We start from the raw sequence: 25,493 nt of genomic DNA, 5'->3' as shown, positions 1-25,493 counted from the left end.
CAGCAATAAAGTCACATTTGTAATTTGTATCAGTAGAATTTCCGCATCAGAAGACAGAAGTTAAAGTTTTTTTCCCATTAGAAAACACAATCTGTATTCATTTACAGGGTAATTTACGTAGCTGAAATGCTGAAAGTACCAGCATGGGAATACCTGAAAGGCCAGACATATTTTCCCTTAATGAAAGAAAACTAGGGAATTTGCCACACTCCAAAATGCAGAACTCCTGAAGGAATCTTCAGTCTGTTGAATTTTCTACTATTAGAAAAGGTGAATTTGGCTGATGATCCAATTAAATGCCCTGAAATTCATTTTGTCCGTGTAGTAAACTAGTTAGTGCTGGCAGATAGCCTGGCCTCAGTCATGTGAAAGCAGCTCCTTATTCTTGCTGGCAAAGGGCCCGGCTTTCAGAATGTCTGTGACTTCCGTGCAGATCCCACTGTTTCTTGATGCCTCCAGTTCCCACTAGAAGAGCACAAATGGAATGGGTTCAGCAGCGTCACTTCCACAGGGAAATAATATTTGAATTAAGCAAGGGACTGTGAAAGGTGCAGCTGCTATGCAATAACTGGCTTTCAGTTTGCCTCAGTGCAGCACTGTATCCTTCAGTAACTGTTTCTAATAAGTGAATATGAAAGGCAAAGAGCTGCAGAGGGGGCCACCCCCAACAGCAACATCTCCACCTGCCACAGCACTGCTGGAATAAGGAGAGCCTTCAGGAGTGAATCCTGCTCTCCCCATGCAGCAGGCAGCAGTGCTGGGCTGTGCAGTGCTGCTCTTAGCTTTGGGTTTGCTCCAACCTCATGCAATCAGGCAGGCACAAATATTTACAAACGCTGGGGCACAGTGGCTGGAGTGGTCTTGCTCTTTGTTAGAAGTGTGAGAAAATACCTATTAATACCAGCAGTATCTCTTGTGGATTTTGTCTTATTTTTACCCCACAACATTATTTTTTCAGATTTTACCAGTTCTGATGCTGCACCTGCTGCCTCTTCCTTTATTTCATTTCTTTGCTGTGTTCATCATTCTGTGCCGTGGCTCTCATACAGCAAAAGAGAACCTTTCTGTTAGTGCACAGATGAAATGGAGCTGAAAATTAGAGCAGATAAAAATTCGTCTCCTTGAACTGTAATATTGGGAACTCCTCAACCACTGTAGGCACCTAATTGAAGATAATGTTGATTCTATATATTACATTACATTATTACTTGGTCAAGCTTACATCGTTAAACATGTATTTGATTTCATTGCACCGCGGTAAACAATTTTGTTGTTGTGATTATATGCTGGTTTGTAATGACTGTTGGGGAAGCTGCATTGTAAGTTAAACGCAGAAAGTGCTGTCTTTAGATTTTGAGTTATGGAGCAACAACGTGCTTACCCCATTACCTTGCTAAAACATCAAATTATTTTGCAGCGATGCAAAAAACAGTGAATCTAAATGTGAGAAATCATAATGTGAATTAATACTTGAACAATACCAATTTGCTGACTGTTCTGAGAAGAGAATCCCATATAAAATTATGGCAGAGGGGACTACGTATTACCAGAATGACATCTACCAAAAGATTGATTTCTGATTGTTATAAATAGAACATAATTGCATAGTATGTGTTTGGGTTTTTAACTCATTTAAATATATATGATTTATATATTACATACATATATTTTTATGTATATAAATATATATAAAATTTTACTGCATTGCAATTTGTGTGCTTCTAATACTATAGCCTTTGTAAAGCCCATAAAGAAGGAGGCATAAGCAGAAAGAAGGTGTAGGAAAAAGGAAGTTCTTCTGACATGAAAAAAGTCCTTGAATTCTGAGCCCAGCTCACAGCCAGAATTTTGACTCCAGTGGTCCCTGATCTCCTCAGGTAAAGACGTTCCCAAATCCCATTAAAAATAGCTGTTTTCTCAGTAAACAGCCTGAAGACTTTTTCCCGGGACAAAGGTTTAAATAATTAAAATTTGTTCAATACTGAAGCACAGGAGATAATTTGATCTTGTTCAAAAAAACTGACACCTTCCAGAAGGAAAAAGAAAATAATACAGTTTCTCTAATAGATCATTCTGGGTAGAACTGGAAGTCAAGCAGTAAAATTCACCTCAGATGAAAAGAGAGAAACCCACTGGGGAAATGGGTTTGCTCAAAAATAATTGTGAGCTTGAACATCACGGTTGAGATTTTTAGGACATTTCCAGAAAAAAAGCCAAACCTGTAAGACTCTCAGGAGGAGACGTAAAAACGCATTTGTTACTACTTGGGGGCATTCCAGCTCTGAGACACACTGTGTGAAGCTGCTGTTGGCTCTTGTGCTCCGGTCCAAATTTCAATTTGTCTATTTTTTATCCTGTAATTTCTGCTGAAACTGGCAGTTTTATCAGGTCAGTCTGTATCTCTGCACAGAACTGAAAATGTCCCCATCCATTTAATAGAGTTAAATTTTGCCTTGTTGGCCTCTTCCACCTTTGGATACTGCCAGCAGAATTAAAAATATAACCAGAAACGTGCTAGTTTGAATGTGTCCCATAATGGCAGGATTCCATATTAGCTGTGCTCTTTCCACACTCCCTATAAATACAGCATGCACTCCTCGTGTTCACAACATATTCCTTGCCCATACTCAGACCTGTGCATTCTCCTCTTTCTGTAAACACAAGCTTATCCCCTGCCCTTCTCTGTCCTATTTCTACCTGTCACTTAAAATATGTCATTCTTCTAACGTTAGCTCTGCTATCCAGCTGTGCCATTCCTCACTGTGCGTTTCCCAGAGAAGCAAAACGGTCCATAAATACACGTTAGTTTCCTTTCGCAGTGGTGTTAAAAGGTTAGTGAGTATATGTCTAAAAACAGACTGCTGTTTTTTCAGGGGCTATCGCAGTGGGAAAGGGCAGCACTGCTGCTCTGCTGTCGGCATCATTCTGAGAATGTCACAGGTTGCTTGTGCAAGAGTTTCTGAAAGCAAAGATATATGAGTTCAAGATGCTCAGGCAGGTCACTGTATTGCACATCTTTGTGCTGCCAAACAGTGTTCCTGTATCTGTGTTTTTAGCTTTGTTGTACAGAATTATATATAATCCCATATTAACCGTGGTTTAAAATATTGTTCTCTAGCTTTTTATCATGCAAGCAGAACAACATCAAGGTGCAATCTAAGCGTAGAGGGTGGTGCTGCAGTTCAGCAGAGATGATGCTACAGTTGCAATAAAAAGCTATCTGAATTTTCTTGACCTGTTTGATCTCTCTTTGTGGCAGGATAAAGGGAGAATAGATTTGATGAGAAAGTGGAGAGGGAGGCAAAACAAGACTGTACAGGCAAACCAACCACTGGGTGCACACCCAACCTTTGTGGTCCCATTTCGGAGCCTCAGAGCACAAGACAGTCTGTACTATTACAGCAAAGTTAATGCTCTGTTTTCTGAAGTTCTGCAGTGTTCATTTGCTGTTTGCATTAAATAAGAAATAAACAAAACCAATACAAAACAGCAGCACAGGACCCGCCTTTATCATAGAATTTGTATTTTTGAACAGAATTTAAATCACAAGGGAAACTCTTGTTGTTTTGCTGCTGTTACCACAGCTCAGTTTGTTTTGTAGAAACTGTGATGGTTTCTCTTTCTGCAGAGATGGTTAACATAGTGTATAGGAGTGAAATATCTGCACATTAAGGAAAAGTTGATTTGCTTCATTAACAGCAATGTGACAAAACAGCTCTTCAGTTACCAATCTGCTGATCAGAATCAATCAGCATCTTAGTTTGAACTCTGTCAAGAAAATTAGATGGTTCAATAAATCGGAGACTATGATTTCAAATAATAATTGCTACTCATTTAGAAGTATTTTAAAAGATATTTACCATAACAGCATTCCTTCATCTTTGAAGATGCATCTTTGTAAATTACTCTCACTGCTTCAGTGGTTTTTAATACTGTTAAATGCTTATAACCCCACTGCAATTCAAAGGAGAGTGCTTTGAGATCTACTTAGCTTGGCATGCTCACTACAGGACTGACTTCAGTGTTTGGCAATTTCTGTTTCCGATAGCCAGAATGTTGTGCATATCTGATGGGATATTTGTATGACTATCCATTAATGTGTTTGGATGCTGTAGTTTTCGGTGTACTGGAGTGATTAATTTTTGCTGCAGAAATAAGATTGACAAGATCTGCCTATTCAAGATACCCCTGAGTTAATTTTGAGAAATCAGGCACGCAACATTCCTGGGACTTTGAACACACCATGAAATGTTGTGCTTTTGTCTTTGCTGTGCCACAGCCCCTCGTCGTGACTGCAGTTGACTCAGCCTCTGTCTCTGCCCACCCATTTGTAAAATCTGCAAAATAATTATGCTGCAAGGTAATTGATGGCTAATGGGGAGCATGTTAATGACCGTAAAGCATTTGACAAAAAGCATTATAAGGGCTATCATTAGTGCCTGTTGTGAGCAGCGATCAGCCTTTCAGAATACCTACAGGGAACATGAAGTGACCACATCCAGACAGACATACCTGAATTAGATTTCTGGTACAGGCTCAGTTCTAAACAAAGCACTGAACTAAAAGGAGACGGATAGTCTCTTCCAGCTCTTCACTGTGTTTTTATTTTTCTCTTCACAAACTTAAAGCTGATATAAGAAGATACAACTCAATAATTCTGTTGGTTTTCTGGACTTCTCCCACTTCAAAAAATTTAATTCTAAACCATGTAGGTCTTTAGATTTAATCATGGGCATTCACTTTGAGATACAAGCTGCCATGTTTAAAGCACAAATACAGAACACTATCTAGCAACACACTGGTAAAATCAACCCGCTTTGCTCTGTCCCGAGGTGGTTTAATGACCACATGCAAAATATTGATGAGTTTACAAATCATGTGAAGGATGGGTGGGGTCAAAAAACTGATCAGTTCTTCCACACTAGAAGCAAAGAAGGCTGTTTCGTTGTAAACAAAGGAATTGGTCTGAATAGTATAGCACTTTTCCCTCTTCTGGCTTATTCTGAGTAAATGACTGTGAAGTTCACATATATGATGACATGCTCATAGTTCCATTCCAAAAGTTTTTGTTTTATTTTTTTTAACCCTGCTAATTTTCCTGTCATGGTTTGCCTGAGTTTCTAAAAGATAATTCTATGAGAATGAAACCGACATTCATTAGAATCTGAGAGGATAAATAGGACTTTTTTTTTTTAATTACCCTCAGGAATAACTGCTGGTTGGGGTGGAGCACAGTTCCTCTATTGCACCTTTTGTAACTGAGAAACAGCAGACAGGGAGGCTCTAAGCTACAAATCAAACAGTGAAAATCCTCTTGACAGAACACACCCCTGGGCTTCACGCAGAATAAGGCCTTGCGGTAATCAGAAGCAGAACTAGCTGGGATTTTATTTTATTTTATTTTTTTTGCTGAAAAAGGGTTTTGCTGGAAAATGCTTACATGTCAAAACCAAAGTACCTTGTGAAGGGAACTGGATTTCAAAGAACTTTTGCTGAAAAACAAACAGGCTGTTGGATATCTGCCTGATTTCCTGCCAGCATGTCTGCTGATTTAGTCAGGAGTCTGGACACCCAATGTTTTATTACCCTAGCTTACCTTATAGCAATTTGTTGGTTTTCCTATGGTGTCCCTCTCCTCAGCAAGACTATAAATGTGCATAAAGGATTGTTTGTAGGTAGAGGCAGATTGTCAGAGGGGTGATCTGGGTATGTACTGCTTGGGAGCTTCCAGATTCCTGGAGAGAACTCTGCCTTAAACCAGAACCGTTAGAGTTGGGCTGTGATTTGCAGAGTTGGATGCACATAGAAATATTCTTGTCTACTGCCTCTCTTATGGCTCTATCTATTTTCTGAAGCAGAAAACCAGCATGGTCAGAGATGAATTGTACTGTTCAAAACAACAGTGGTGCCTTTCTTCCCAGCTTGCCCATTAGCCCACCTCGCTGGGAACAACTCACTTTGACCAATACTCTGAAGTTAAAGATGGAACAATATGTGCCAAAAATCTGACTTTTGGTGCAGTAACTTGTATTTCAGATAAAAACTGACCCTGCAGGTCAATGCCATGTTGATGTTTAGAAACAATCCTCAAATCAACAAAGAGATTTCACAACATGCAGAACTAGAAATTTGGTTGTTTGTTTATGTATTTGAAGTACAGGGGTTTCCTGATAAGGGGAAGTGTGTTATAGAGGGCTTTAAGTTTCACCCATGATGGGTACTTCTGCAAATACTTTATGTATTTTAATTATGCTTTTATTGGAAGCATATTTTTATGATATTTTATTGACCTTTCCCTGTTTTTTATGTGAAGAGAGCAAGAGATGAACTCTAACCTCAAATCACTTGACAGCTGGAGTACATTTGGTTCTAAGAAGCCTTTTATCCTTTTCTGAATCACGATTCCCTATTTCAGAGAAGTGCAGCAATTTATCTTTTATGTATATTACCATAAGTTTGGTTTTTTTTTGTTCTCTCAGAAAAGCAAAAAAGGTTTGGGCTTTGTTTCTTGCTTCTTCTGGAGAATCTTAGAACCAGATTTGAAATCCATGCTCCTCTGCTGCTTTAGTCTAGTGAAAAAGTGCTGCGTTGATAGTCTGATGGAAAACTTCCTATACAACTTTGTCAGAGTGTTTCAGATTTGTGTGTTAGGTAGGAAAAAAAGCATCAGGTAATGAGAACTGGGTGGCTGAGCTCCCATAGCCACGGATGCTGTAGTCTAGGAATATGATAGCAATAATCACTCTCTGTTTTTCATTCCTTTTGTAAGTTGTGAAGGGGATAGAACTTCATATAAGCTTGTTTTTTATCTTCCTCTGTGTTTGTCCAGGAATGTGGCTGTGGGAAATTTTGAGTAAGGAATTAGTTTGATTCCTCCTTTCCTGGATTGTTATGCTAAATACATTTGTGGAAAAAGTTAAAGTTTATGAGAAGTGTAATTGAAAACTCATTCCCAAGTAACATAAAACCCATTGCAGAACAAATGTAGTTTTTTGGCTGCAGAGGTAAATTGCTCTTTAATTAAAGAAGAATCATCCAATAGCAAGTAAAGTCAACCCAGGCAAATTATAATCATTTGGAATAAGGCAAAGTGAACACTTTATAAGTGACGCCGGAGGTTTAGAGGGCTGAATGTTTTACTGTCCCAGTGGTTTAAAAGAGCAAATCCTACAGCTGCTACTCTAAGCAGAAAAACTCCACCTTATTGCTTTATGATGCTGGATTTTAAAATTGAGGCACCGAGGGGATTTAGATTATAGCATGTGACAGACTGTGCTCTCAGTACATTGACACTCTCTTCCACTTCCCCCTCCCTCCAGAAATGAGAACAGTTGGTAACTGAAAACTAAACATGTGCAAAAATATATTTATTACTGAAGGGGATCTGTTTCACTCCATACCTAAGAAATCCAGCATTTACTATTCCAAGCAGCAGATATTTTGTTGTGTTGCTACATGAACACAAACTGACATTTTCATAGAGCTTGTAATTTGCTCAGGCAGTTCTTGAAGTGTGAGTGCTTTCAGAGTTAGGGGATAGATGAGCAAACACTTGCAGAAATCTCTCCAGTTTTTGCTTTGACTGACCTGAGAGTTGAAGTCCAACCACACAACATTGGATGGGGAGCTCCTGCCATGCACAGCTGGTGCTTGCACTGATTGCTTAAAGAATAATGCCCTCTAATATCATATACGACATATTCAAGTACATGCATATCTAACAATGCATAGTCACACACTTTCTATAAATCATTTACTAATGTAGAGGAATTGGGTGATCTCAGTATTGCTTGTTGTCTGAAATGTTAAGCTACTCAATTATACCAGAAAGATTTGAAGTAATTTGTATTGGGCTAAGTGTCAGTAATCAAAATGCTGGCATAAATAGATGTGAGAAGGTCTTCTGTTTATTTGATGTGATGATGACCTAGCATTTCCACTTGCACTGCTGATGCAAATGTTGCAGTAATCTATGGAAGTTAAAAGTCAATTAGTGCTGATACGTTTTTCCCAGCTATTTTTCTCCTAATATGCAATAAAACCCACCTAACAGAAAATACGGAATTTGATTTTGGTTTAGAATAACACATCAGCCAATGTTAGTAAGAGTGGCTTTTGAACTGTAACTCTGCTTTTGTGTGTATAAGTGTCATGTAACATTGCTGGTGAAACCCACCTGTAGTCTCTGGGACAGACAGAGGTGCATTCCTGCTCCTCACACTCGTGCTCATCTCCCACTGATCATGATTTACTCACGTGAACAGTCTCCTTATGCTGCAGTGATGACAATACCTCCACCTCTTCCTGATTTATATTCTATTCCTCTAGCAGTTTAATTCATTATCCTATTGACTTTCTCCTCTGAAGCTGAACATTAATCTGAAGGTTATAGAGATTTTACTAAACCACCCTTCCACCAGACATGTGTTCCCTCATCCGGACTACCCTCAGAGGCTTATTTTTCAACATTAATCGGCACAGGAATACAGTAAACTTATCTTCTGGCTGCAACATTAAAAATGACCCATATCATTTCCAATAAAACTTCCAAAATACAGATGACCTATGGCAATGGACATCACCTGCTGCGTTAATGTTCCTTTCCTGAGGAAGGACAATGTACAGCCTTGTATTTTGATGAACAGCCTTGATAGAATCCCAAAGCCTCACATCAGTGAGGATCCAATAGGGAAAAAAAGCAAACAGAAAACCAGGCTTGGGTTGAGGAACGTAAATACTGCACAGAGAAATGTGTAGGGAAAAACAGGCTTTTGTGAAAAGTGGGCCCATCATTCAGAAAAGGAGGCAGAGACCTGAGCTACACAGGCAAATCAGGGGTGTGCACAAGGCCTCCGTGACAATATCACTGTTCCTGATTTAGCAGTTGAGATTGTTCTAATTCTTCAGCAGACTGGATTAAATTATTTCAGCTGGCCTGATGCTTCTCACAGGCTGTTTATCTGTCAGTCCTGCTTCTAAAAATATCAGAAGTTGGATTTGCAACACTGATCTCTCTGATAAATAATCCTTCACTATCATTCAAAGATCCCTCCTCATGTAAAATTTCCCTGATTCCATGTGGAAAATGAAGTAGTAGAAGGTGGTGTTTCAGAACTTCTAACCTCATTCTCCCACCTCTGTTTTCTTTCTTTTGTCTCTCAAAGGAGTAGTACATTTTATGCCCAGTTATCACAGAATTTGAACAAGGCTACCACAACTCAGTTGTGTAAAACACAAGTAATTTTGTGAAAAAGCTGCTGCTGGTTATGTTATGTATCTGTGAAGCTTTTCAAAGCACATAATTGCCATCAGTTATAACATCATTTGACAGTCCTACAGTTAATGTCCTACTCTTCAATAACTGCTGCTGCACAACACCAAAGAAAATAACACTCGTTAACTATCTGATCACCAGAATCTGTGATACATGTTGCAGATGGTAATTCACTCTTCCCCAACAAAGTTATTTACTGTGAAAAAACTATTCATTTTGATCTTCCAAAAGAAAGGTAACAGGATATTCACTGAGTATCTTTATAATTAATCCCTGTGGTTATTCCAAAGCATTGCCTTATTTGTTAAGGAAGAGGTTTTGGCTGCTAAAGGATCCACCAAGGCATATTTGATTGCCTTGTAAGCAGTGTATTCGTGAATACAAGGTGTCCACAAGTGCAGTTAAACTGTTCCTTTCTAAATACGACTCACGTGTTTAGCCATGCATGTGCTGGGAACAAAAATAATACAAAAGCTGAATTCCAAACTGGATTAAGGGAAACAGTTCTTTTGCTGCAAATTGGTTTGCAAATACCTTCAGGTGGAAATGAAAAGTGTACCATGTCATGATGGTTCATTTGTCATCCGGAACATGCTGACGTACCTCCCCAGAGAACGCCTGTCCATTGAGAAGGTGCTCTGATCCCTGGCTGTCTTCACTGCCGAAGTGTAACCGGATTTCCTCTAAGCGGTGGCTGTACGTCATCGGCCCTCCAGAGATGTTGACCAAATGCTCTTTGTCTAATCGTAGAGAAACATGTCTCCCTGTATTGTACATTGTCCCGCTGACCTAAACAAAATAGGGGATAAAAAGTGTTTTTTCAATATCATTTGTAATTCCTTGAGACCGATTACACAAAATGCAAGTTTTTGCATCCTACATGTCTTCATTTAAATGCAGCATTGTATCTTGTTATTGCTGTGTGATGAAATATACAACTTGAGGACATACTTTAAATGTGTGGATTTTACACTGTACATTATAGCATTTCTGTAAATCCATATGTAGATGTTCTGCCCAGGGGCACGTGGTTAGCACAATGGCTGTGACTGCTATACTCTTAAATACGCAGGCTTTTAGAATATTTCTGAGTAGTCGCTGAGTAATGACTTCATTACTAAATTTCTCCACTGCAAATGGGGACATTTCAACTGGCAGAAATTATTTAAGTACACTTGAACAAATCTGAAATTTAACTCGTTTTTTCTTCTTTCGATATTCATAACAGTTATCCAAAAGTAAAAGTAAAGGTGCTGCAAAAGCAGAGAGGTAATTATTCATAGAACAGGAAGCCCTGCTCATTCTGATACTGCAGGTAAAACCATTCACTGTCCTCTTCTGCAAGGCTCTTTGTTCTGGATATTCTGCTTTTACAGGTGCCAGATGTTTTGGCCATAGTGGTACAAAATTACTTATGGTTTGATGAGTATCTCCAGTTCTTACTACACATCAAGTAGCTGTAATGATCTTTGAGATTCAGCTTTATTTTTAAAAGGACTGAATGGTACATTTCATTTAAAAACTGACTGATATTTTATGTAATGAAAAAGAAAACGATTGTAGAAATCTTCTTTTCATATGGAATATAATTCTGTCACATTTACTCCTGTCACAGGAGAAGTTCCCACAGCAAGAGGTTCCTTAACTTACACGTCACTGAAAAGTGAAATATGCCAGCTTGACTTAAAGTAGAAGAGTGATTTATTTAAGAATGTTCTGCGTGGATGCAAATGCTACACTTGAATAGCATTCATTTACATTAAGAAGAGGAAGGATAGCAATAATATGCTTTGTTGCACTTCAATTTAAAATTAAAGACATGACTATTATGTATTATATCCTATATTACATCAGTACTATAGTAATTAACATTGCTGCAGTGTCATTTTATCTGTAATAGTAATTACAGAATTTAGATGACCTCCTTTGTTGCACAGTGTGTTGTAAAAAAATTCTACTGCACAGACTGTGCGATGCAACCAAATGAATGAGATGAAGCAGGTTTTGACTGTCGTGGTTACTTTCAACTTTGATATACGTCATCTGTATTGTGTTTATTCCAATTCCAAACAAACAGTTTCAAATGGTTTTAGGAAAGCAATAAACCCAGACATTCCTATTCATCTCCAACAAGACACAATGATTCTATTTGTAACTGCTCCTTAGTTTTCTGCTTGGCTTTGCATGCCAAATAATTAAATACCAAGTTTAGTTTAATATGTGAAAGGTCAGGTTATTGGAAGCAGTTTCAGTACGTTGTGGATGGGTGAGATGGAATTGCTAACAATGACTAAGAAATGCTGTTGAAAAACAAATAGGGGGAAATGGTTGAAAGCCTCATTCACATCCGAAAGCTCACACTTCACTGAGCGCTCAGTTAAATTTAGCAACAGTGCAAAATATTCTGAATCCATTTTCTTACTTAAATTGCCACCAATCTCAAATTAGGTTACCATTATTTTCTCTCTTTAGGTAAAAGTGACCCAAATAACCTCTAATATGAATGAAATAACTCTCTGTACAGCAGAGAGGGGAAGTGATAAGAGAGAAATCATGAGCAGGAGTAACATTTGTCTTTCTCATTTTCTCCTTCATAAAGAGGCAGTGCTTGTAATGAGATTGTATTGACCATTTTAAAACAGGATTTCCCTACATAACTGCAGATAAAAAATACCAGTAATGAGCTGAAGTATCTGACATACCTCATTTCCTACCTGCAGCGAGGGCTGAACACCTGAACTGAAACCATAAGAACCTCGCACACAGGCATATGGACATGTCACCAGGAAGGACAAAATTCAAGACATTCAATAGCAAAAATGTGATGTCATTTCTTCAGCATTTTTAAGGCATTGGTTCCCTTTTTCTGAGTGTGTGCACATGGGAAGAGCCACATATTGCAATCCAGATCCTGGGCAAATGGCCTCTGACATCTCTGTGCTGTTTCTTCTCTACCACTGAGGCTTTTAACGGCATTTCTATTAAGGACATTTGATCACTACAAGAACAAAAGTGTCTTGCATTTGCCATTTGCTCAGATTACATATGAATGAAAGATGGAACTGCTAGGGAATTTTATTTTTAATTTCTGGAGACTTTCTAACGTTCCAGCCTTTAAAGTGATGGTGAATCGTAGAACTTTGCTTGGTTTTGTGGACTGTGAAGTTGTGTGTGTTTTTGTAGCAGCGTTCTCTGTCTGCTGCGTGCCCTGCTAAAGAATAGGTGTTAGGAGGGCTCTGACGGGCAGGAGTAAGGCTGTGCGAAACGAATGTATTAAAGCATCCTTAAAAGTCTGAGAAAACAGCTCCATCCACCATTTTCAAAGTGAATGATCCCACCACGCTCAGTTGACCCAATTTTCCTCAAACGCTGAGAAATGTTTCTGAACTGGTAATTTTACCTATGGCAAAATCCCCAAGTAGAACAGAGAATGTTGATGGGCTTCAACCTTAATTGTGCAATATTTCAACTTCGGTAGACTTTAATTAAATTATTAACATATTCCTGATGTGTTATTTTCTATTTAATCTCATTCATTTTAATTCTTGCTTCACAGAGCTTTGTGCACGTAATTCCCCAGCAGCATTATTCTCTCTTTATCTTGATGCAAGTCAGCCACACAGGCACACTAATAAATGCAGTGCTGCATTTCTAAGTGAGATCGGGCTGCTCATTTATCTGTGTGTAACTTGTTAGCCCTACAATCACAAAAAGTCCAAATTCTGCTGCTTGGCTGTAGAATATAAGGTCAGCAGAAGCACAGAAGATATTGCTCTTTAGCCCTGCAGTTAGGGAAGCATTCCATCGTGTCCTTGTTAACCGCATATCTTGATTGCTTACTCTTTTCTTCCCAAACTGGTCCTGAACTAAATATTTGTCATAACTTTCATGTTCTGTATCACTACATTACAGTCTGTGATAAAACTGCCTTCAAAAGGCTGTGCTGGAAAAGCATCAGAAAATGAAGCATGTTTTGGGGTAAAGCTGTGCCAGTATCACAGGCAGGGATTGCAAGAGGAAAGGTGAGGGAGCTGAGCTGGATTCTGTGCCCTTCATCCCGTGCTCTGTCGGTGGCTCATTGTCACCATTCTCCAGCAGCTCTCTGCTTCCTGAGGGCCTTTACAAAATGGTGAAATAGTCTCTCAGCATTTTGGATTTATTCAGGTAACAGTGGTCTGAAGATCAGTTCCAAGAATATTTTTTCACTTGTATCAGTACCTGTCAGCGGAGCAGCACTGAATGTAAGGAAGCAAGAAAATCAATTGTGTATGGCTGCCTGCTGTGGTGTCCTTGGATCTTATCTGGGGTTTTAGCTGTTTTTTTCTTTGGGATGAAAATAGATACAATCCAAAGAAAGCCTAGCACTGTGTAGGGAAGCAAATCACTAAGTATTGAAGGGTGTTCTGAAGATGTTGTAATGCCTTAGTTTTACATCCTGCAATAACCACTCTTTTATCATCCACCGCATGGCTTCCATATCCTCCCCTTGAAGTCTTATGTTCTTGTAGCTCTGCAGGCTCCAGGAACAATGGGCTTTCTGCCCCACTAACAGCACCTGAGCTGTTAATAGCACTTGCTTTGTCATTGCCTTTGCTTCCTGCCATTGCTTATCAACACAGAAAGAGCAGTAGATGTCCCAGTGACCACAGACCAGATTCTGTTCCATGGAAACATGAAAATACCAATACTAAGAATGAAGTAGCATCTGCCACTTAAGGGACTCAAAGAGCTTCATAAATGCAAAGCAAATATGCATCTGTCTTCAGGCTCACCAGGATATGTAAGCATTTACAGCAGAGTGTTTGGTTTTCTTCCAGTCTTACACAGGATTGTCCCATTCCCATGCAGTACCCTGTGCTGTAGCTCAGGTCACCTCAGTCTGAGTTTCTAAGCACAGCAGCAAAACAAATAATGTTTTTCTGAGTACTCCAAGCAAAGCCATTTCTCTTAATGATTTTGTTGTTGCTGTTGTTGCTGTTGCTCATAGTATCTTGACCAGACCTTGTTCAGCAATATGAAATATTGTTCTCATTGATTTGGAATGACCGTGCTGTAGTACATCCCTTGTATGTATCTGGTACAAAGCAGAGACTTCTTTAGAACTGGAAAACAGAGCTTCCGTAGGCTTCAGGACATGTATGTGTTTTGGAATCTGACTTCAGGGACCATGACTGAGCATCACACTGAACAAGAAATCCAGATGTAACCCTCTAAGGCACTCTGCTTGGTTCTCTGCATTGCAGAATTACCTTCCTTTCCTTCAAAGCAGTGGTCATACAAGAACGTACATTTTCTTAATAGTGTGCTTATGGCATCTGGTTGGTTTTAGAATTAGTTTCATGCTGCTGCCTTGATTTTCTATCAGTTGTTAATAGGGAACCTACACTAGAAAGTAGAAAGAGGACATCCCAGTTTTGTTCTTGGGAGATACGTAAGAGTTGTTTGAAAAGATAGAACTATTTTTTAAAGTCGTCTCTTAAACGAGAGATTAGTATTAAGTAGGAAACAACTGTTCTACTGTCTGAACTACCAGAGAAGACTGAGAGAGCTCATTCCTTGCCCTGCTGTGTTTCTGTACACACATATAACAACATTAATACTTTGTTTTTAAACAGTTTTTTTCTTTTTTTCCTGTGGAGCATTCAAGCACATTTGGTAAACCTGTGTACGTTTGAATATTCATTCTTCGTAATACTTTTTCTCTGCCTTCATCTTGAAACTCTACTTATGTAGCCTTCTATAAGGAAACCACTGAAACACTGTGAGCATAGCAACATCTGCAAAATTATGTTTGTGATAAACAAGTTGCTTCTTGACCTTCTAAATCATGATCTTCTATACATTTGCATTAAAATATCTCGCCATAGATATACATTCAAAGTAATTCATGCCTTGTACTTTAGATTGCAGCTGTTTCTTGCAGCCTTTCCCTGCTGCCAGCAGAGAGCACTGTTGACCCATCCCACTTGGCCATCACCTCTGCCAGGAGAACTTCCACAGCCATGCAGAAAACTAAAACTGAAATAGTTTGTTAGCTGGGTTTGGTTTGTGACACAGCCTTACTCTGTGTCATTAGGTTCAGAAAGGGTGGTTGGAGCAGCGGGACAGAAAAGAAGGAGCAGCACACCAAGTGCAGCACAGCTCTGTATCTCTGAACAAAAAAAACTGGTGTGGGGAGAAAATTAAAGATAAGGAAGTACCAGATTTTTGATCCAGTACTGTGTACTGGGGGAGCTGCGACATAATTACTGAGCTTTGAGGAACAGCAGACCCCACTGTCACAACATCTGATGGGAAAGGCATGCATGGGAAAATGTAAGAGAGAAGGACAAAGATTAAAATAACTTTTTTTGTCTTATTTGTTGAAAAGTTTTGAAAAGGAGATGATGTTAATGAGTCTAATTAACTCATTTACCTGCTGAATGTCATGTGGCATGTCTCAGAATGTGACATGACACACGTTTTTTAAGGCCCTACAGCCAGTACAAATGCCTCCCCTTCACTGGGCTGCAGTTCTCCTGTTTACTCCCTTTAAGTGACTGATCTGAGAAATCTTGAAACAAACTTCATAAATTAAATATTCAGGCTTACTGGCTAATGAGCACAATATGTCAATTTCTCAGTGATCAAAATAATGCTCTTCAATAATGTATACACCGTTCTGTAACAAAAATATAACTTTAATAGGGGACCTGCAGGGTCATAGTTAGCCTGAGATAATTACATGCCATGGATAGGAAGGAGTGGAACTGCTCCTAGGACATTGGTAATACCCCACAGAGCCTATTTGCCGCATGCTGCCTTCTAGGGATAATAAAGCACTTTATTACATTTCCACTACTACATTAATGCGATGATTTTTCCCTGTTAGTATCTGTGAAGTCTAAAGCAGATGCAGCAAAATTTATGGTGACTCGCTTAATAATTGCTGCGTGTGTGTTTATGTTTACTGCTCTCATTCATCTAAAATATTCCAAATACTTTTAAACCAAGTGTAGCAGATGAATTAGATCCCAGAGCTTTCTCTAGATTTCTAAATTAAAACTGAGTTATTGAGACAAGCAAGCAGAAAAACTGGCTTCTGTGACTGGACAGCTTCCATCAGTACTGGCTGAAGGCCTTCAGGGACTAGTAAGGACTTTAAGTGGGAGATGCATCTTGATACTGAGAACTTCCTGCATGTTGGGATCCATTACGTGCTGTTTGGTGTGAAAAAAAAGGAATCATTAAGGATGTTTTGCTGGATATCAATGTCCATCATCTACTGTGTAGTGTCCTGAAACCTACAGCCTGAATTTTTGCTGGCAAACTTGAGCATGGAAGTGGAATGTTTAAGTACAAATTACATTGCAGTTTAGCCTTAGAATACTTGTATATGTATATGCCTACAACCCTGTCCTTCCACAGCCACATTCTTACTGTTGATGACAAGTTTTATCTTTTGGCCTGACAGTTATAAGCATTATGTGAAAGTGGAAGGAAAAATTATGTTTGCCTGTTCTTTTTTGTTCATTAACCTTAGTTTAGAATTAGGCTAAGTCAATAAGTAATTGAGAGAATAACTGAGGCTTAGAGAACCCATTACCCTAATTTAATCTAGCGATCTGTAACAAGATTTCAGTTTGAAGAATCCTTGTTAAAACCCGTGTTAAGAATAATTTTTGTCTCTGATGAAAGGATGTCACAGCTGCCTGTTTAAATTGGAAGGTTTAAGTGCATTTTCAAAAGGTGCAGGAGCCTACAAACTGATGAGAAATTCAGACAAATGAAAAGTTACTCTTTTCATTTTACATAGGGCTTTAAAAAGTAAAATAGTGCCAAAATTCTGAGGCTCTAATTGAGCCACTATTTAATGAGTGATCTTAAGATGCACTGATGATCAAAACATTCTTTGATTGAAATGCCAGCAGCTTTCCAATGGCAGCAGAGGGACCATCTGACTGGCAAGTGCATGTGGAGCAAAGGGGTGTCATTGAATTCCTCCCTGCAGAAAAACTGACACCTGTTGACATTCACTGGTGCTTGCTGAAAGCTGGTGGAGTCCAAGCAGTAGAAGTGAATGCTATGAGGGTGTGGTGATGTGTTTCAGCAATGCAACAGCAACGGGAAAGACGTGCCACATTCTGAATAGCCATGTGGATGGTTCTAAGTGTGGCATACAGTTCTTGTTCGTCTCTGCATAAATACACAGTGGTGGATGGCTATGTTGAAAAATCATGTTTTGCAGCTGAGGATTTGCTCTATAAAACGGTGTTAGTGTGCTCTTTGTATCTGTTGTGGTAACCATAGAGATAAATAGAAGGCATTACTTTTGGAGTGACCTATGTATTTTTCAGAAATAAATAACACTGTGGGGAAGTGAAGATTATTAGTACAGTCAACACTTTATTTCCAATGCACTCATCACATCCATCCATCCATCTACCTATGCATATGTAGGTGATAAGCATTTTGTAATAAGCATTTATCTGTATATATATAGAAATGAAATATTTTCTTTTCTTTGCTAATTTCTGCGGATAGAAAAAGAAAGAAAAATGCCCATCCTCACACACAGGCTTAGATTAATGAGTTGGCAAAACCTTCCTGCTGTTGTGCATCCAGAGCATTAGGTTGCTGTCTGAATGACTGAGACGCATATGGTTTCCTGAGCAGGGTGAAGGATGTGCATACAAAGTTCATCTGTTTTATGCCGCAATCAAAACATACCATTATTAAGTTTAATGATACAGTTTTACAAGAGCCTGAAAACACCATTTCTCTAATTCTTTTCTGTCAGGAAGGTCTGCATTTCTATGCCTATTAAATTTTCATAAACTCTCTAAAATAAAGAAGTGGCCACTGCTGATTTTTGAAATCCTTTGAGCGCTTGTCCTGGTTTTGGCTTGGATGGAGTATGGCGCTGGTATGGAGGTGGCGCAGAATCTGTACTGCTCAGCTTTTAACCATGAAAGGGACCGAAGTTTGATCAGCTTTTTTTAGCAGAACTGTAACAGGTTTTTGGGAGCAGCGTTTCACAAGTTGCTTCCCAAATCACTGCCAGGGAAAAATGCACAGTTACTGCAAAATAATTTCCCTGTATCTCTGGAGGTAAACTAGTATTTAGATAACTTGAAATTTGACCTCAATAAAATTCATTACTTGTCAAGGCAAATCCTTTGTGACATGCAAAAATCATAAACTATTCTGCCCAGTAGCATTTTTCACTTTCATTTTTTTGAGCGATAGGAGAGAGCTGCTTTGTCCTGATTTTTCTCATTCTTTAAAGAAGGTGAAGAGCTTCACTTTCCCAGTAACAAATATGACCGTTTCTGTTTACCAGAGGTCTGTTTTACTTTACTCATTTTATTTGCCTCAAAAACATTTGTGTACTTTTTTAAGTTGAGAGAAGTGGAACTGCAGTAAATACAGAAATAAAAGAGAAATAAATCCTACTCTTATTTTTCTGTTCTAACAATGCACTTTAAAACCAAAAGCGATAACCAGAAGTATTTTAAATGTTCTTATGTTCTTACTAACTAGACAGAACATAGGCCGAAATTGAACTGGAACTTTCTGAAATGAAGATCAGAAGAAGTATTTATTACATGACATTAGTGAAAAAAGTAGGACTTCTGGTATTTCTAACTATTTTAGATGCACTTGGGTTCTGAATAATGGGTCTGCCCCAGAGCTACTGAAGTCTGAGGGCAGCACCTGTTTTTAATATATAGCTGGTGACCGATGGAGTCTAACATAAAGACAGGAAATCTTTACGGGTCAGCGCTAACAGAAAAATATCCACTCCCTGATGCAATTGGAAGATTTGTAAGTCTATTGTGGCTTATGTCTTATTATTTTCACACCAACTATTTCTAAAGTCTAGATGATGCCTAATAAACAACTCCTTTAATCATCTTTAAAATGACAAACCTGTTGATAAATTGAATTTTCTCCAACGAGATATTGCTATATTGATTTTAGTACTCCATTTTTAATAAGCAGATACTGTTCAGAATTGCCTGCTATGACAGCCCGGAAAGTAGGGCATCAACTGACTTGGCAAATGGCTGAATTTATAGGGGAAGTTTTTTGCTAGAACTTGACTCCGTTATTCTTTTATTGTCGACATTCACTTGCAGTAAGGACGTTGGACCAAACCTGCTGCATATAAAAAATGGACAGATATGTCTACCTTGAAGTTTCTGTGGTAGATTTCCATTTCCCAGGAAAAAAAACCCATATCCTCCCAACCACACCTTAAGTCACCAAATGAATTTCTGCCCAAGGGAAGCCTCACTGACAGCCCATCAGCCCCATCCCTGTGTATGGGAACCTTGCTCCCCCAGCAGTGCGTTGTGCTGCTCAGTGTGAGCAGAAGCTGTGCAGCAGTCCTACAGCTCAGTGCTGGTGCAGTGATTTCATTGTGCCGTTCTTACTCCCAGCCTGGGTCATGTTGCTGAAGGCACACCAAACTTTTAAGATAACACTGTGGCTAATCACAGAGAGAAAAGGTGAAACCCAGTGGCTGGGTCAACGCATAGCATTCAAAAAGTCACTTGTAATTGCAGAAGTGTGTTTCATCTACCGCTGGAATTTATCTTTCTTTTCTCTGAACATATGAAAGGTTTGCACATGCCAAGGAATATAACGGTGCCTTTAGACACTGTCTGCTCAGTCTGCTTAGTGAAAAAGTTACTTACCTGACCGACAGTAGATCTCTTTGGATAAAGGGGCAGAAAACTGCTATGATGGTGGCATCACTGGTACCACAGGAAATATGTAAGTTGGAAACAATACAAAATCCTCCTGTGCATTACACTTGAATGAACTAAATGTAAGGACAAACATCCTGAAACGTTTCAGTTTGCAATAAAGAAATGCTTTTGATATTTTAACTTCCACTTCAAAAGTGGCAGTAGCAGGTGTATCAGAACCGTATTTCTGTGCATGTTCAAAGCTGTTCTTGGACTAAAAGCATATCCGCAATTATCCAAACATACAGGTACTTATTTGCACGTCCTGCCAGGGTTATGTATTCACTGTACAATGCTTGGTATTTTACAAAAGCTTTCTTTCAAGCCACAAGATGATTACTGATCAAATTGTGGCATATACAAGCTGGCAACTGTCAGTGCAGTAATGAGTACAGAGGAAATATCTCAACAAAAACGTTATGGCCAAATCACCTTTATGAGATTTTGGGCTCCTGGTTTAGATGCTGTTGATGTGGTTTCTTTTTTTTTTTTATTATTCATTTATAGATTGAAAAAGGTTTAGTACTCTTAAATCCATGCCTCTCATCCCTTGTATGCCCTGTCAAGCAAAAGCAAAACTAAATGAAACCAACAACTTGTAGCAGAAAAATTCCACCTGCCAGGTCTGATGTTCACACAGATGGAGCCCCTGATGTCCAACTGTTGGCCCAGCTGAGGGACCTGCACACGCATGAACCAAAAGTGGCTCATATATGCTGGAAGGCTGAGAAGTACTGATCTAGGTCAGCTTTTTCCACATTTGGGCGCTTGAGCAGACGTGACCTGATTCTCAGAAGGCCTGAGCAAATAGAAATCTAGAAATGATAACATTTCAATAGAAAGGACTGCTCTTCACATCCTAGGAAACTCCTAAATATGCCCCTCAGGCCATCAGGAAAATGCTAATCCTAATGATTTCATCTGAGATTTTCTTCTCTTTGCTGTTCACTGATTTAGTTAGTCTGGTTTCCCTTTTACTCACCTATCTATTTATTTTCTGTATTTACAGCATAAATTAGAAAGCACTGTATCACAAACTGATATGAAACAACCCATTGATTGTATTTGGACAACCAATATGTATTCAAAACAGAAACATGCTCCCTACCTTGGCCATGAAGCATTCAGAAACCCTTATTCCTCCACTTCTGCATTTCCTTATGCAAAGTCATATTCTGAAATTAATGTACAAGGAAAGCTGCACCAGTTACACCAAAAAGACTGAACAAAACCTTGAGAAGCTCAGAAGAAAGCATAGCTTAAAACCTTGGGTGACTGGATGAACTCCACATACTGTTAATTAATATTTCAGCTGGATATATCACCCCAGACAGAATAATCGTGGCTGCAGTAAGAGCTAACCTACTGACATGCTGTTTCTAGCAAATCAGAGACCTAAGGCTTAATCTACATCATCTAGAAAGCATGTGTGCAGAAAATGTGTAATGCCAGATCTTACTATGAAAAAGAAGATTAAGGCTGAAAAAGGATTAGAAATTAATTAAGGAGCTTCTTCATGTTTCCCAATATCCTTCTGATCTGTTACCAGCCTATCTTCGGTGTCTCTGCTGCTGATGCTGTTGTTAGTGATTGTCTGAACCACAAACACTGGGGCGGATTATCACTATGCTTTAGGACGAGCTGTGGCTTGGGGCTTATTTTCCACTTCCATGCTTTCCGACTGACAGCAGGGATCAGTGGGAGAGCTGCAGACTCCAAGCTCGGAGGGACACAGATGTTCAGGTCTTGCACTGCTGCCAGCAAGCAGCCTGGTGGGTGTTGCATCGCTGCAGGACTGCAGCAGAGAGCTGGCAAGCACCTTTCAGAGCAGTAAAGCTCCGAAATTGCCCATCTATGGGGAGGGAAGCAGCCAGAACCCTGAGCTGACTTACAGAGTGGTGGTGAGGCACAAGGAGCCATCTGAACAGTTGAGCTCCTATGATTTTTCAAAGTCAAGCAGAAGTATTCCTGGGCTCTGTTTTATGAGCACAGCTGTGGGACTGTTCAGCATCCTCCAGTGTGGACACACCGTGCAAGTGAGGTGTTAGCATGAAAAGTACCTCATCTTAAAAAGTTTTGTCTCAACATTGTGGGTATGTCCTTAGCAAGTTTTGATCTGTGTGTACTCCACGTATACATTAAGATTATGCAGCAGTGAATCATTTGTTCTGATTAACATTAATTCTAGCTATTATTAATCATTTTTAAATGAATTATGGTACTTACTATGCAGACAGTTTCTCGCTTATGACATGGAGTGTTTCTATTTTCTGGAACTTGATTATACTGAAAAATACAATCTTCACCCCGCTGAGGCAGAGTGATCATTATTTTGTTTGAAAGCTGCAGCTGAACGTGCACATAAATGGAATTAACACAGCATGACTATGAGATATCCTATAAACAGGGCCCTCAGGCTTGTTTCAGGGAAAAATCAAATGTATTTTATCACCTTTATGAATACCCAAATATGAGCAGGTTCTGAAGTACAGAGAGAATCATAGATGCTGACAGCACTTATGAAAGCAAGTAGAGATAAAGGAACCGTAAACAATTTTTTTGAGAAAGATGAGTTTCATTTCAAATGAAAACTCTAGAAATGAACAGGAAAGAGCTGACTTTGACAATAGGAAGCTTAGATGTATTCTAGCACAAGCATACAACGCCCCCTAAAACTCATGGCATCAATGTATCAAACTATAAAAGCCAACGTTGATGGCATCTACTAATAGCTATTGGCTACTATTACAGGATGCAACATGTTGCAGCTTGAATTGAGGCAAAATCAAAGGATCCATTTCTTCTTAGAAACTTTTAATGAACAAACATTTCCACACAGCTGTCACACTCAGCTCTGCAGTCTTTATATGCTCCTTTTTCCAGGGCAGATCCTCAGGAGGAGCCTACCATCTCTTGCACACATCTCAAGGGTTGTTTAAATTTCCATTTTCGGCTGCAGGTTACCACATTTCCATATTGCCAAGGGCTGCTTAGCAGAGCTGAAATTTCTTCTATTCTTACTTCTGTGTCACAGTGTTTGGGGATAAAGCAGGACACGTCTGCTTTTCATCCACACCGACATGCTGATCGGATCCCACAAGGCCTTCCTTCTCTTCCCTCTGCTCAGCTCACTGCACAAGCGTCCGACTCTGAAGTGGTGCACTGAAGCCTTCGGGCTGGCTTTCCATGAGCAGCAGCACTGTGCTTCCTCTGCTTCCATTGAAAGAGCAGCATTTGAGTGGAACAAAATTAGATCAATGGTGGGCATGTCTGTGCTGTGTGATGGAGCTCAAACAGACATCTCTGAGCTGCTGCTGACACGGGTGGCCCGGAGCCAGAGCCAATACGATCCTGCTGGCAACTAATTGGCCATAGCGAAATAAAACCAGAAAGTTGCTTATTAAAAATTGTCCTTGCTGAGATTTACACAGCCGTGGATTCATACTGACTCTCACATGCAAGAGATCAGTTTTCAAACTGCTGTCAAACAGTATTATCTTTGTAAGACCACGATATATGGTATTTGTAAACTCTGAGATGTGCTGGATTGATAACTAGCAAATCTCTATTGTTTCTGAAGCAAAATCCTGTTTGGAGAGAAACCTGTCATTACTCAGAACCTACACACTTTCAAAAAGAAAAACATCTGCTTAGTACTAAAAATACATGGGAATGGATAACTTCAGGGAATATTTAACAGTACCTGCAAAATACAGGAAGGGATTCAAATCTGTTTTTCATATTACATTTAAATTCTCACAGACTTATTCACTATGGAAAATACAGCTAGCAGCTGCTGTTCTTTGTCCTTAGTAATTACCGTGCATCATATGTGTGTATGAGTGTGAAAATATTTATTTACCATTAGTTCTCTGTTTCTCTCTCTCTCTTTTTTCATCACAGCAGCAATTCAGCTCCTCTAAATCTTCTAACAGTTACATAAAGATGCCATTTGGGAACCCAGAATTGTACATTTACTCCATATGTGGCACACCCAACCTCCTGTTCTCACATACATACGAGTGCATCAACGTATCTTATATTTCATGCAGTAAACCAGTTTCTAAGAATTACCATATAAGCATCCCATGAAATATAACAGAGCTTAAAAACGCTTCATTGAAAAGTATTTATCAAAGAACTTCTATCAACTGCAATAGGCTCCAGGAAGCTTCTTTCCAGTTATTTACATGGAGCTTGGCATTCTTGTTATCCATGTCAATGGGAAGTGGAGTGGTTCTTCTTCTGTCTTCAATTTGCTATGGTATTAATCCAGTGGCTTTGGTATAGCTGCCTCTGATTACATTGTTGTGAGAGGGGAATCGATGAGAATGTTTAAATGATCAAACAGGTTTGGACTCAAACCTGGAATGAGATCAGCTGAAATTGGCCTATTTCTTCTTGCTCCATTCTGCCCCACCTTCTTGTGATTTTTCTTGTGCCAAGCAAAGCTTAACATCTGACTTGGTTTTGATAGAAAGACCCATTACTGGGGAAATAATATCAGGTCCCTCCAGTAACAAAAGGAACATGCAGCAATTAGCAGTGACACTTGTGTCATCCACTTTGTGGGTAAGTGCACATCAGCAGTGGTTCAGATATGTGCTTCATAAAGGACAGAGGACACAAGTGTATACCCTGAGCCTCCCCTTGGGTGGCTGTCGAGGAGGGTGACAGACCAGACCAGCCACCTGCCTGGAAATTATGTTTCTCCTGGAGTATCAGAGTGTAGATGGCTGAAGATTACCCACAAATGACCACAGACCTTTCAAAAGCTGGCAGCTAGAAACAGGCTGCTCTCTAGGGCAGAGCGTCTGTGTTCTCATTCCTACAAGGCTTGTCTATTCTTTCTCCTACTGTGGGTATATTTTGAACTGCTAGGGACTTAAATGCCAGCAGTATTCACAAGACAGCTTTCTACATCAGCAGAGATAGTGCTACTGGACTATCTTTTCAAGTCCTCAGAGACATCCTAACAGCATCTCTGCCTTGCCTTGTTCCAGGCAGCTGAATAGGGAAATGCAGCTAAAAAAGAGTCAAAGAACCAGGATTTTATGAACGAGTGGCACCAGTCATTCAGCACAGCCTTCTCAGGGACCTTAAGATCTTATCTCTGTTTCTAAACTTTCAAGTGAGGTCAGTAACCAGACTGTGTAACTGTTTCAACTGTAAGGCAATAATACGGTGATGTGCTTCGTACTTGAGACATTGACTCCTCTCTATCTAACGTGGGGGAAGAGTTCAGTAATGATCTGAGTAGTACTTTCTGTAAACACAGGGCATGGCAGATATTCTTTCCATGCAGTTGTTACGCACATTAACTCAGCTGGTTGTGTGATATCCAGTGTCTGATAAAATCATGGCCTGAAGTAATACTAGAATAAAGCTGTAAGTAGTTATTATGTGCAGCACTGACTTAACTGAAGTTCAAAGCTAATTACTGGCATTTCTACAACTGCTAATATGTTGATATTGTTTGAGAT

The 25,493-nt window shown here is 39.4% G+C and overlaps 1 protein-coding gene across 4 annotated transcripts in view; it reads right to left on the bottom strand.

The window, feature by feature from the left end:
* The window catches only part of CA10 (carbonic anhydrase 10 (inactive)), a 120,589-nt gene that overhangs the window by 16,216 nt on the left and 78,880 nt on the right, over window positions 1-25,493 (bottom strand). For all 4 annotated transcript variants that reach the window (XM_015880345.3, XM_015880346.3, XM_032448264.2 and 1 more), the window contains exon 5: window positions 9,878-10,063. In XM_015880345.3, coding sequence (XP_015735831.2) covers window positions 9,878-10,063 — 186 coding nt within the window. The remainder of the gene's footprint in view (window positions 1-9,877; window positions 10,064-25,493) is intronic.

This window comes from Coturnix japonica, chromosome 23, assembly GCF_054131305.1.
Source record: "Coturnix japonica strain WE chromosome 23, WE-NBRP24, whole genome shotgun sequence".
NCBI classification, from domain to species: Eukaryota; Metazoa; Chordata; class Aves; order Galliformes; family Phasianidae; genus Coturnix; species Coturnix japonica.
The sequence above is the reverse complement of the archived record's forward strand: the minus strand, read 5'-3'. Positions and strand labels throughout refer to the sequence as shown.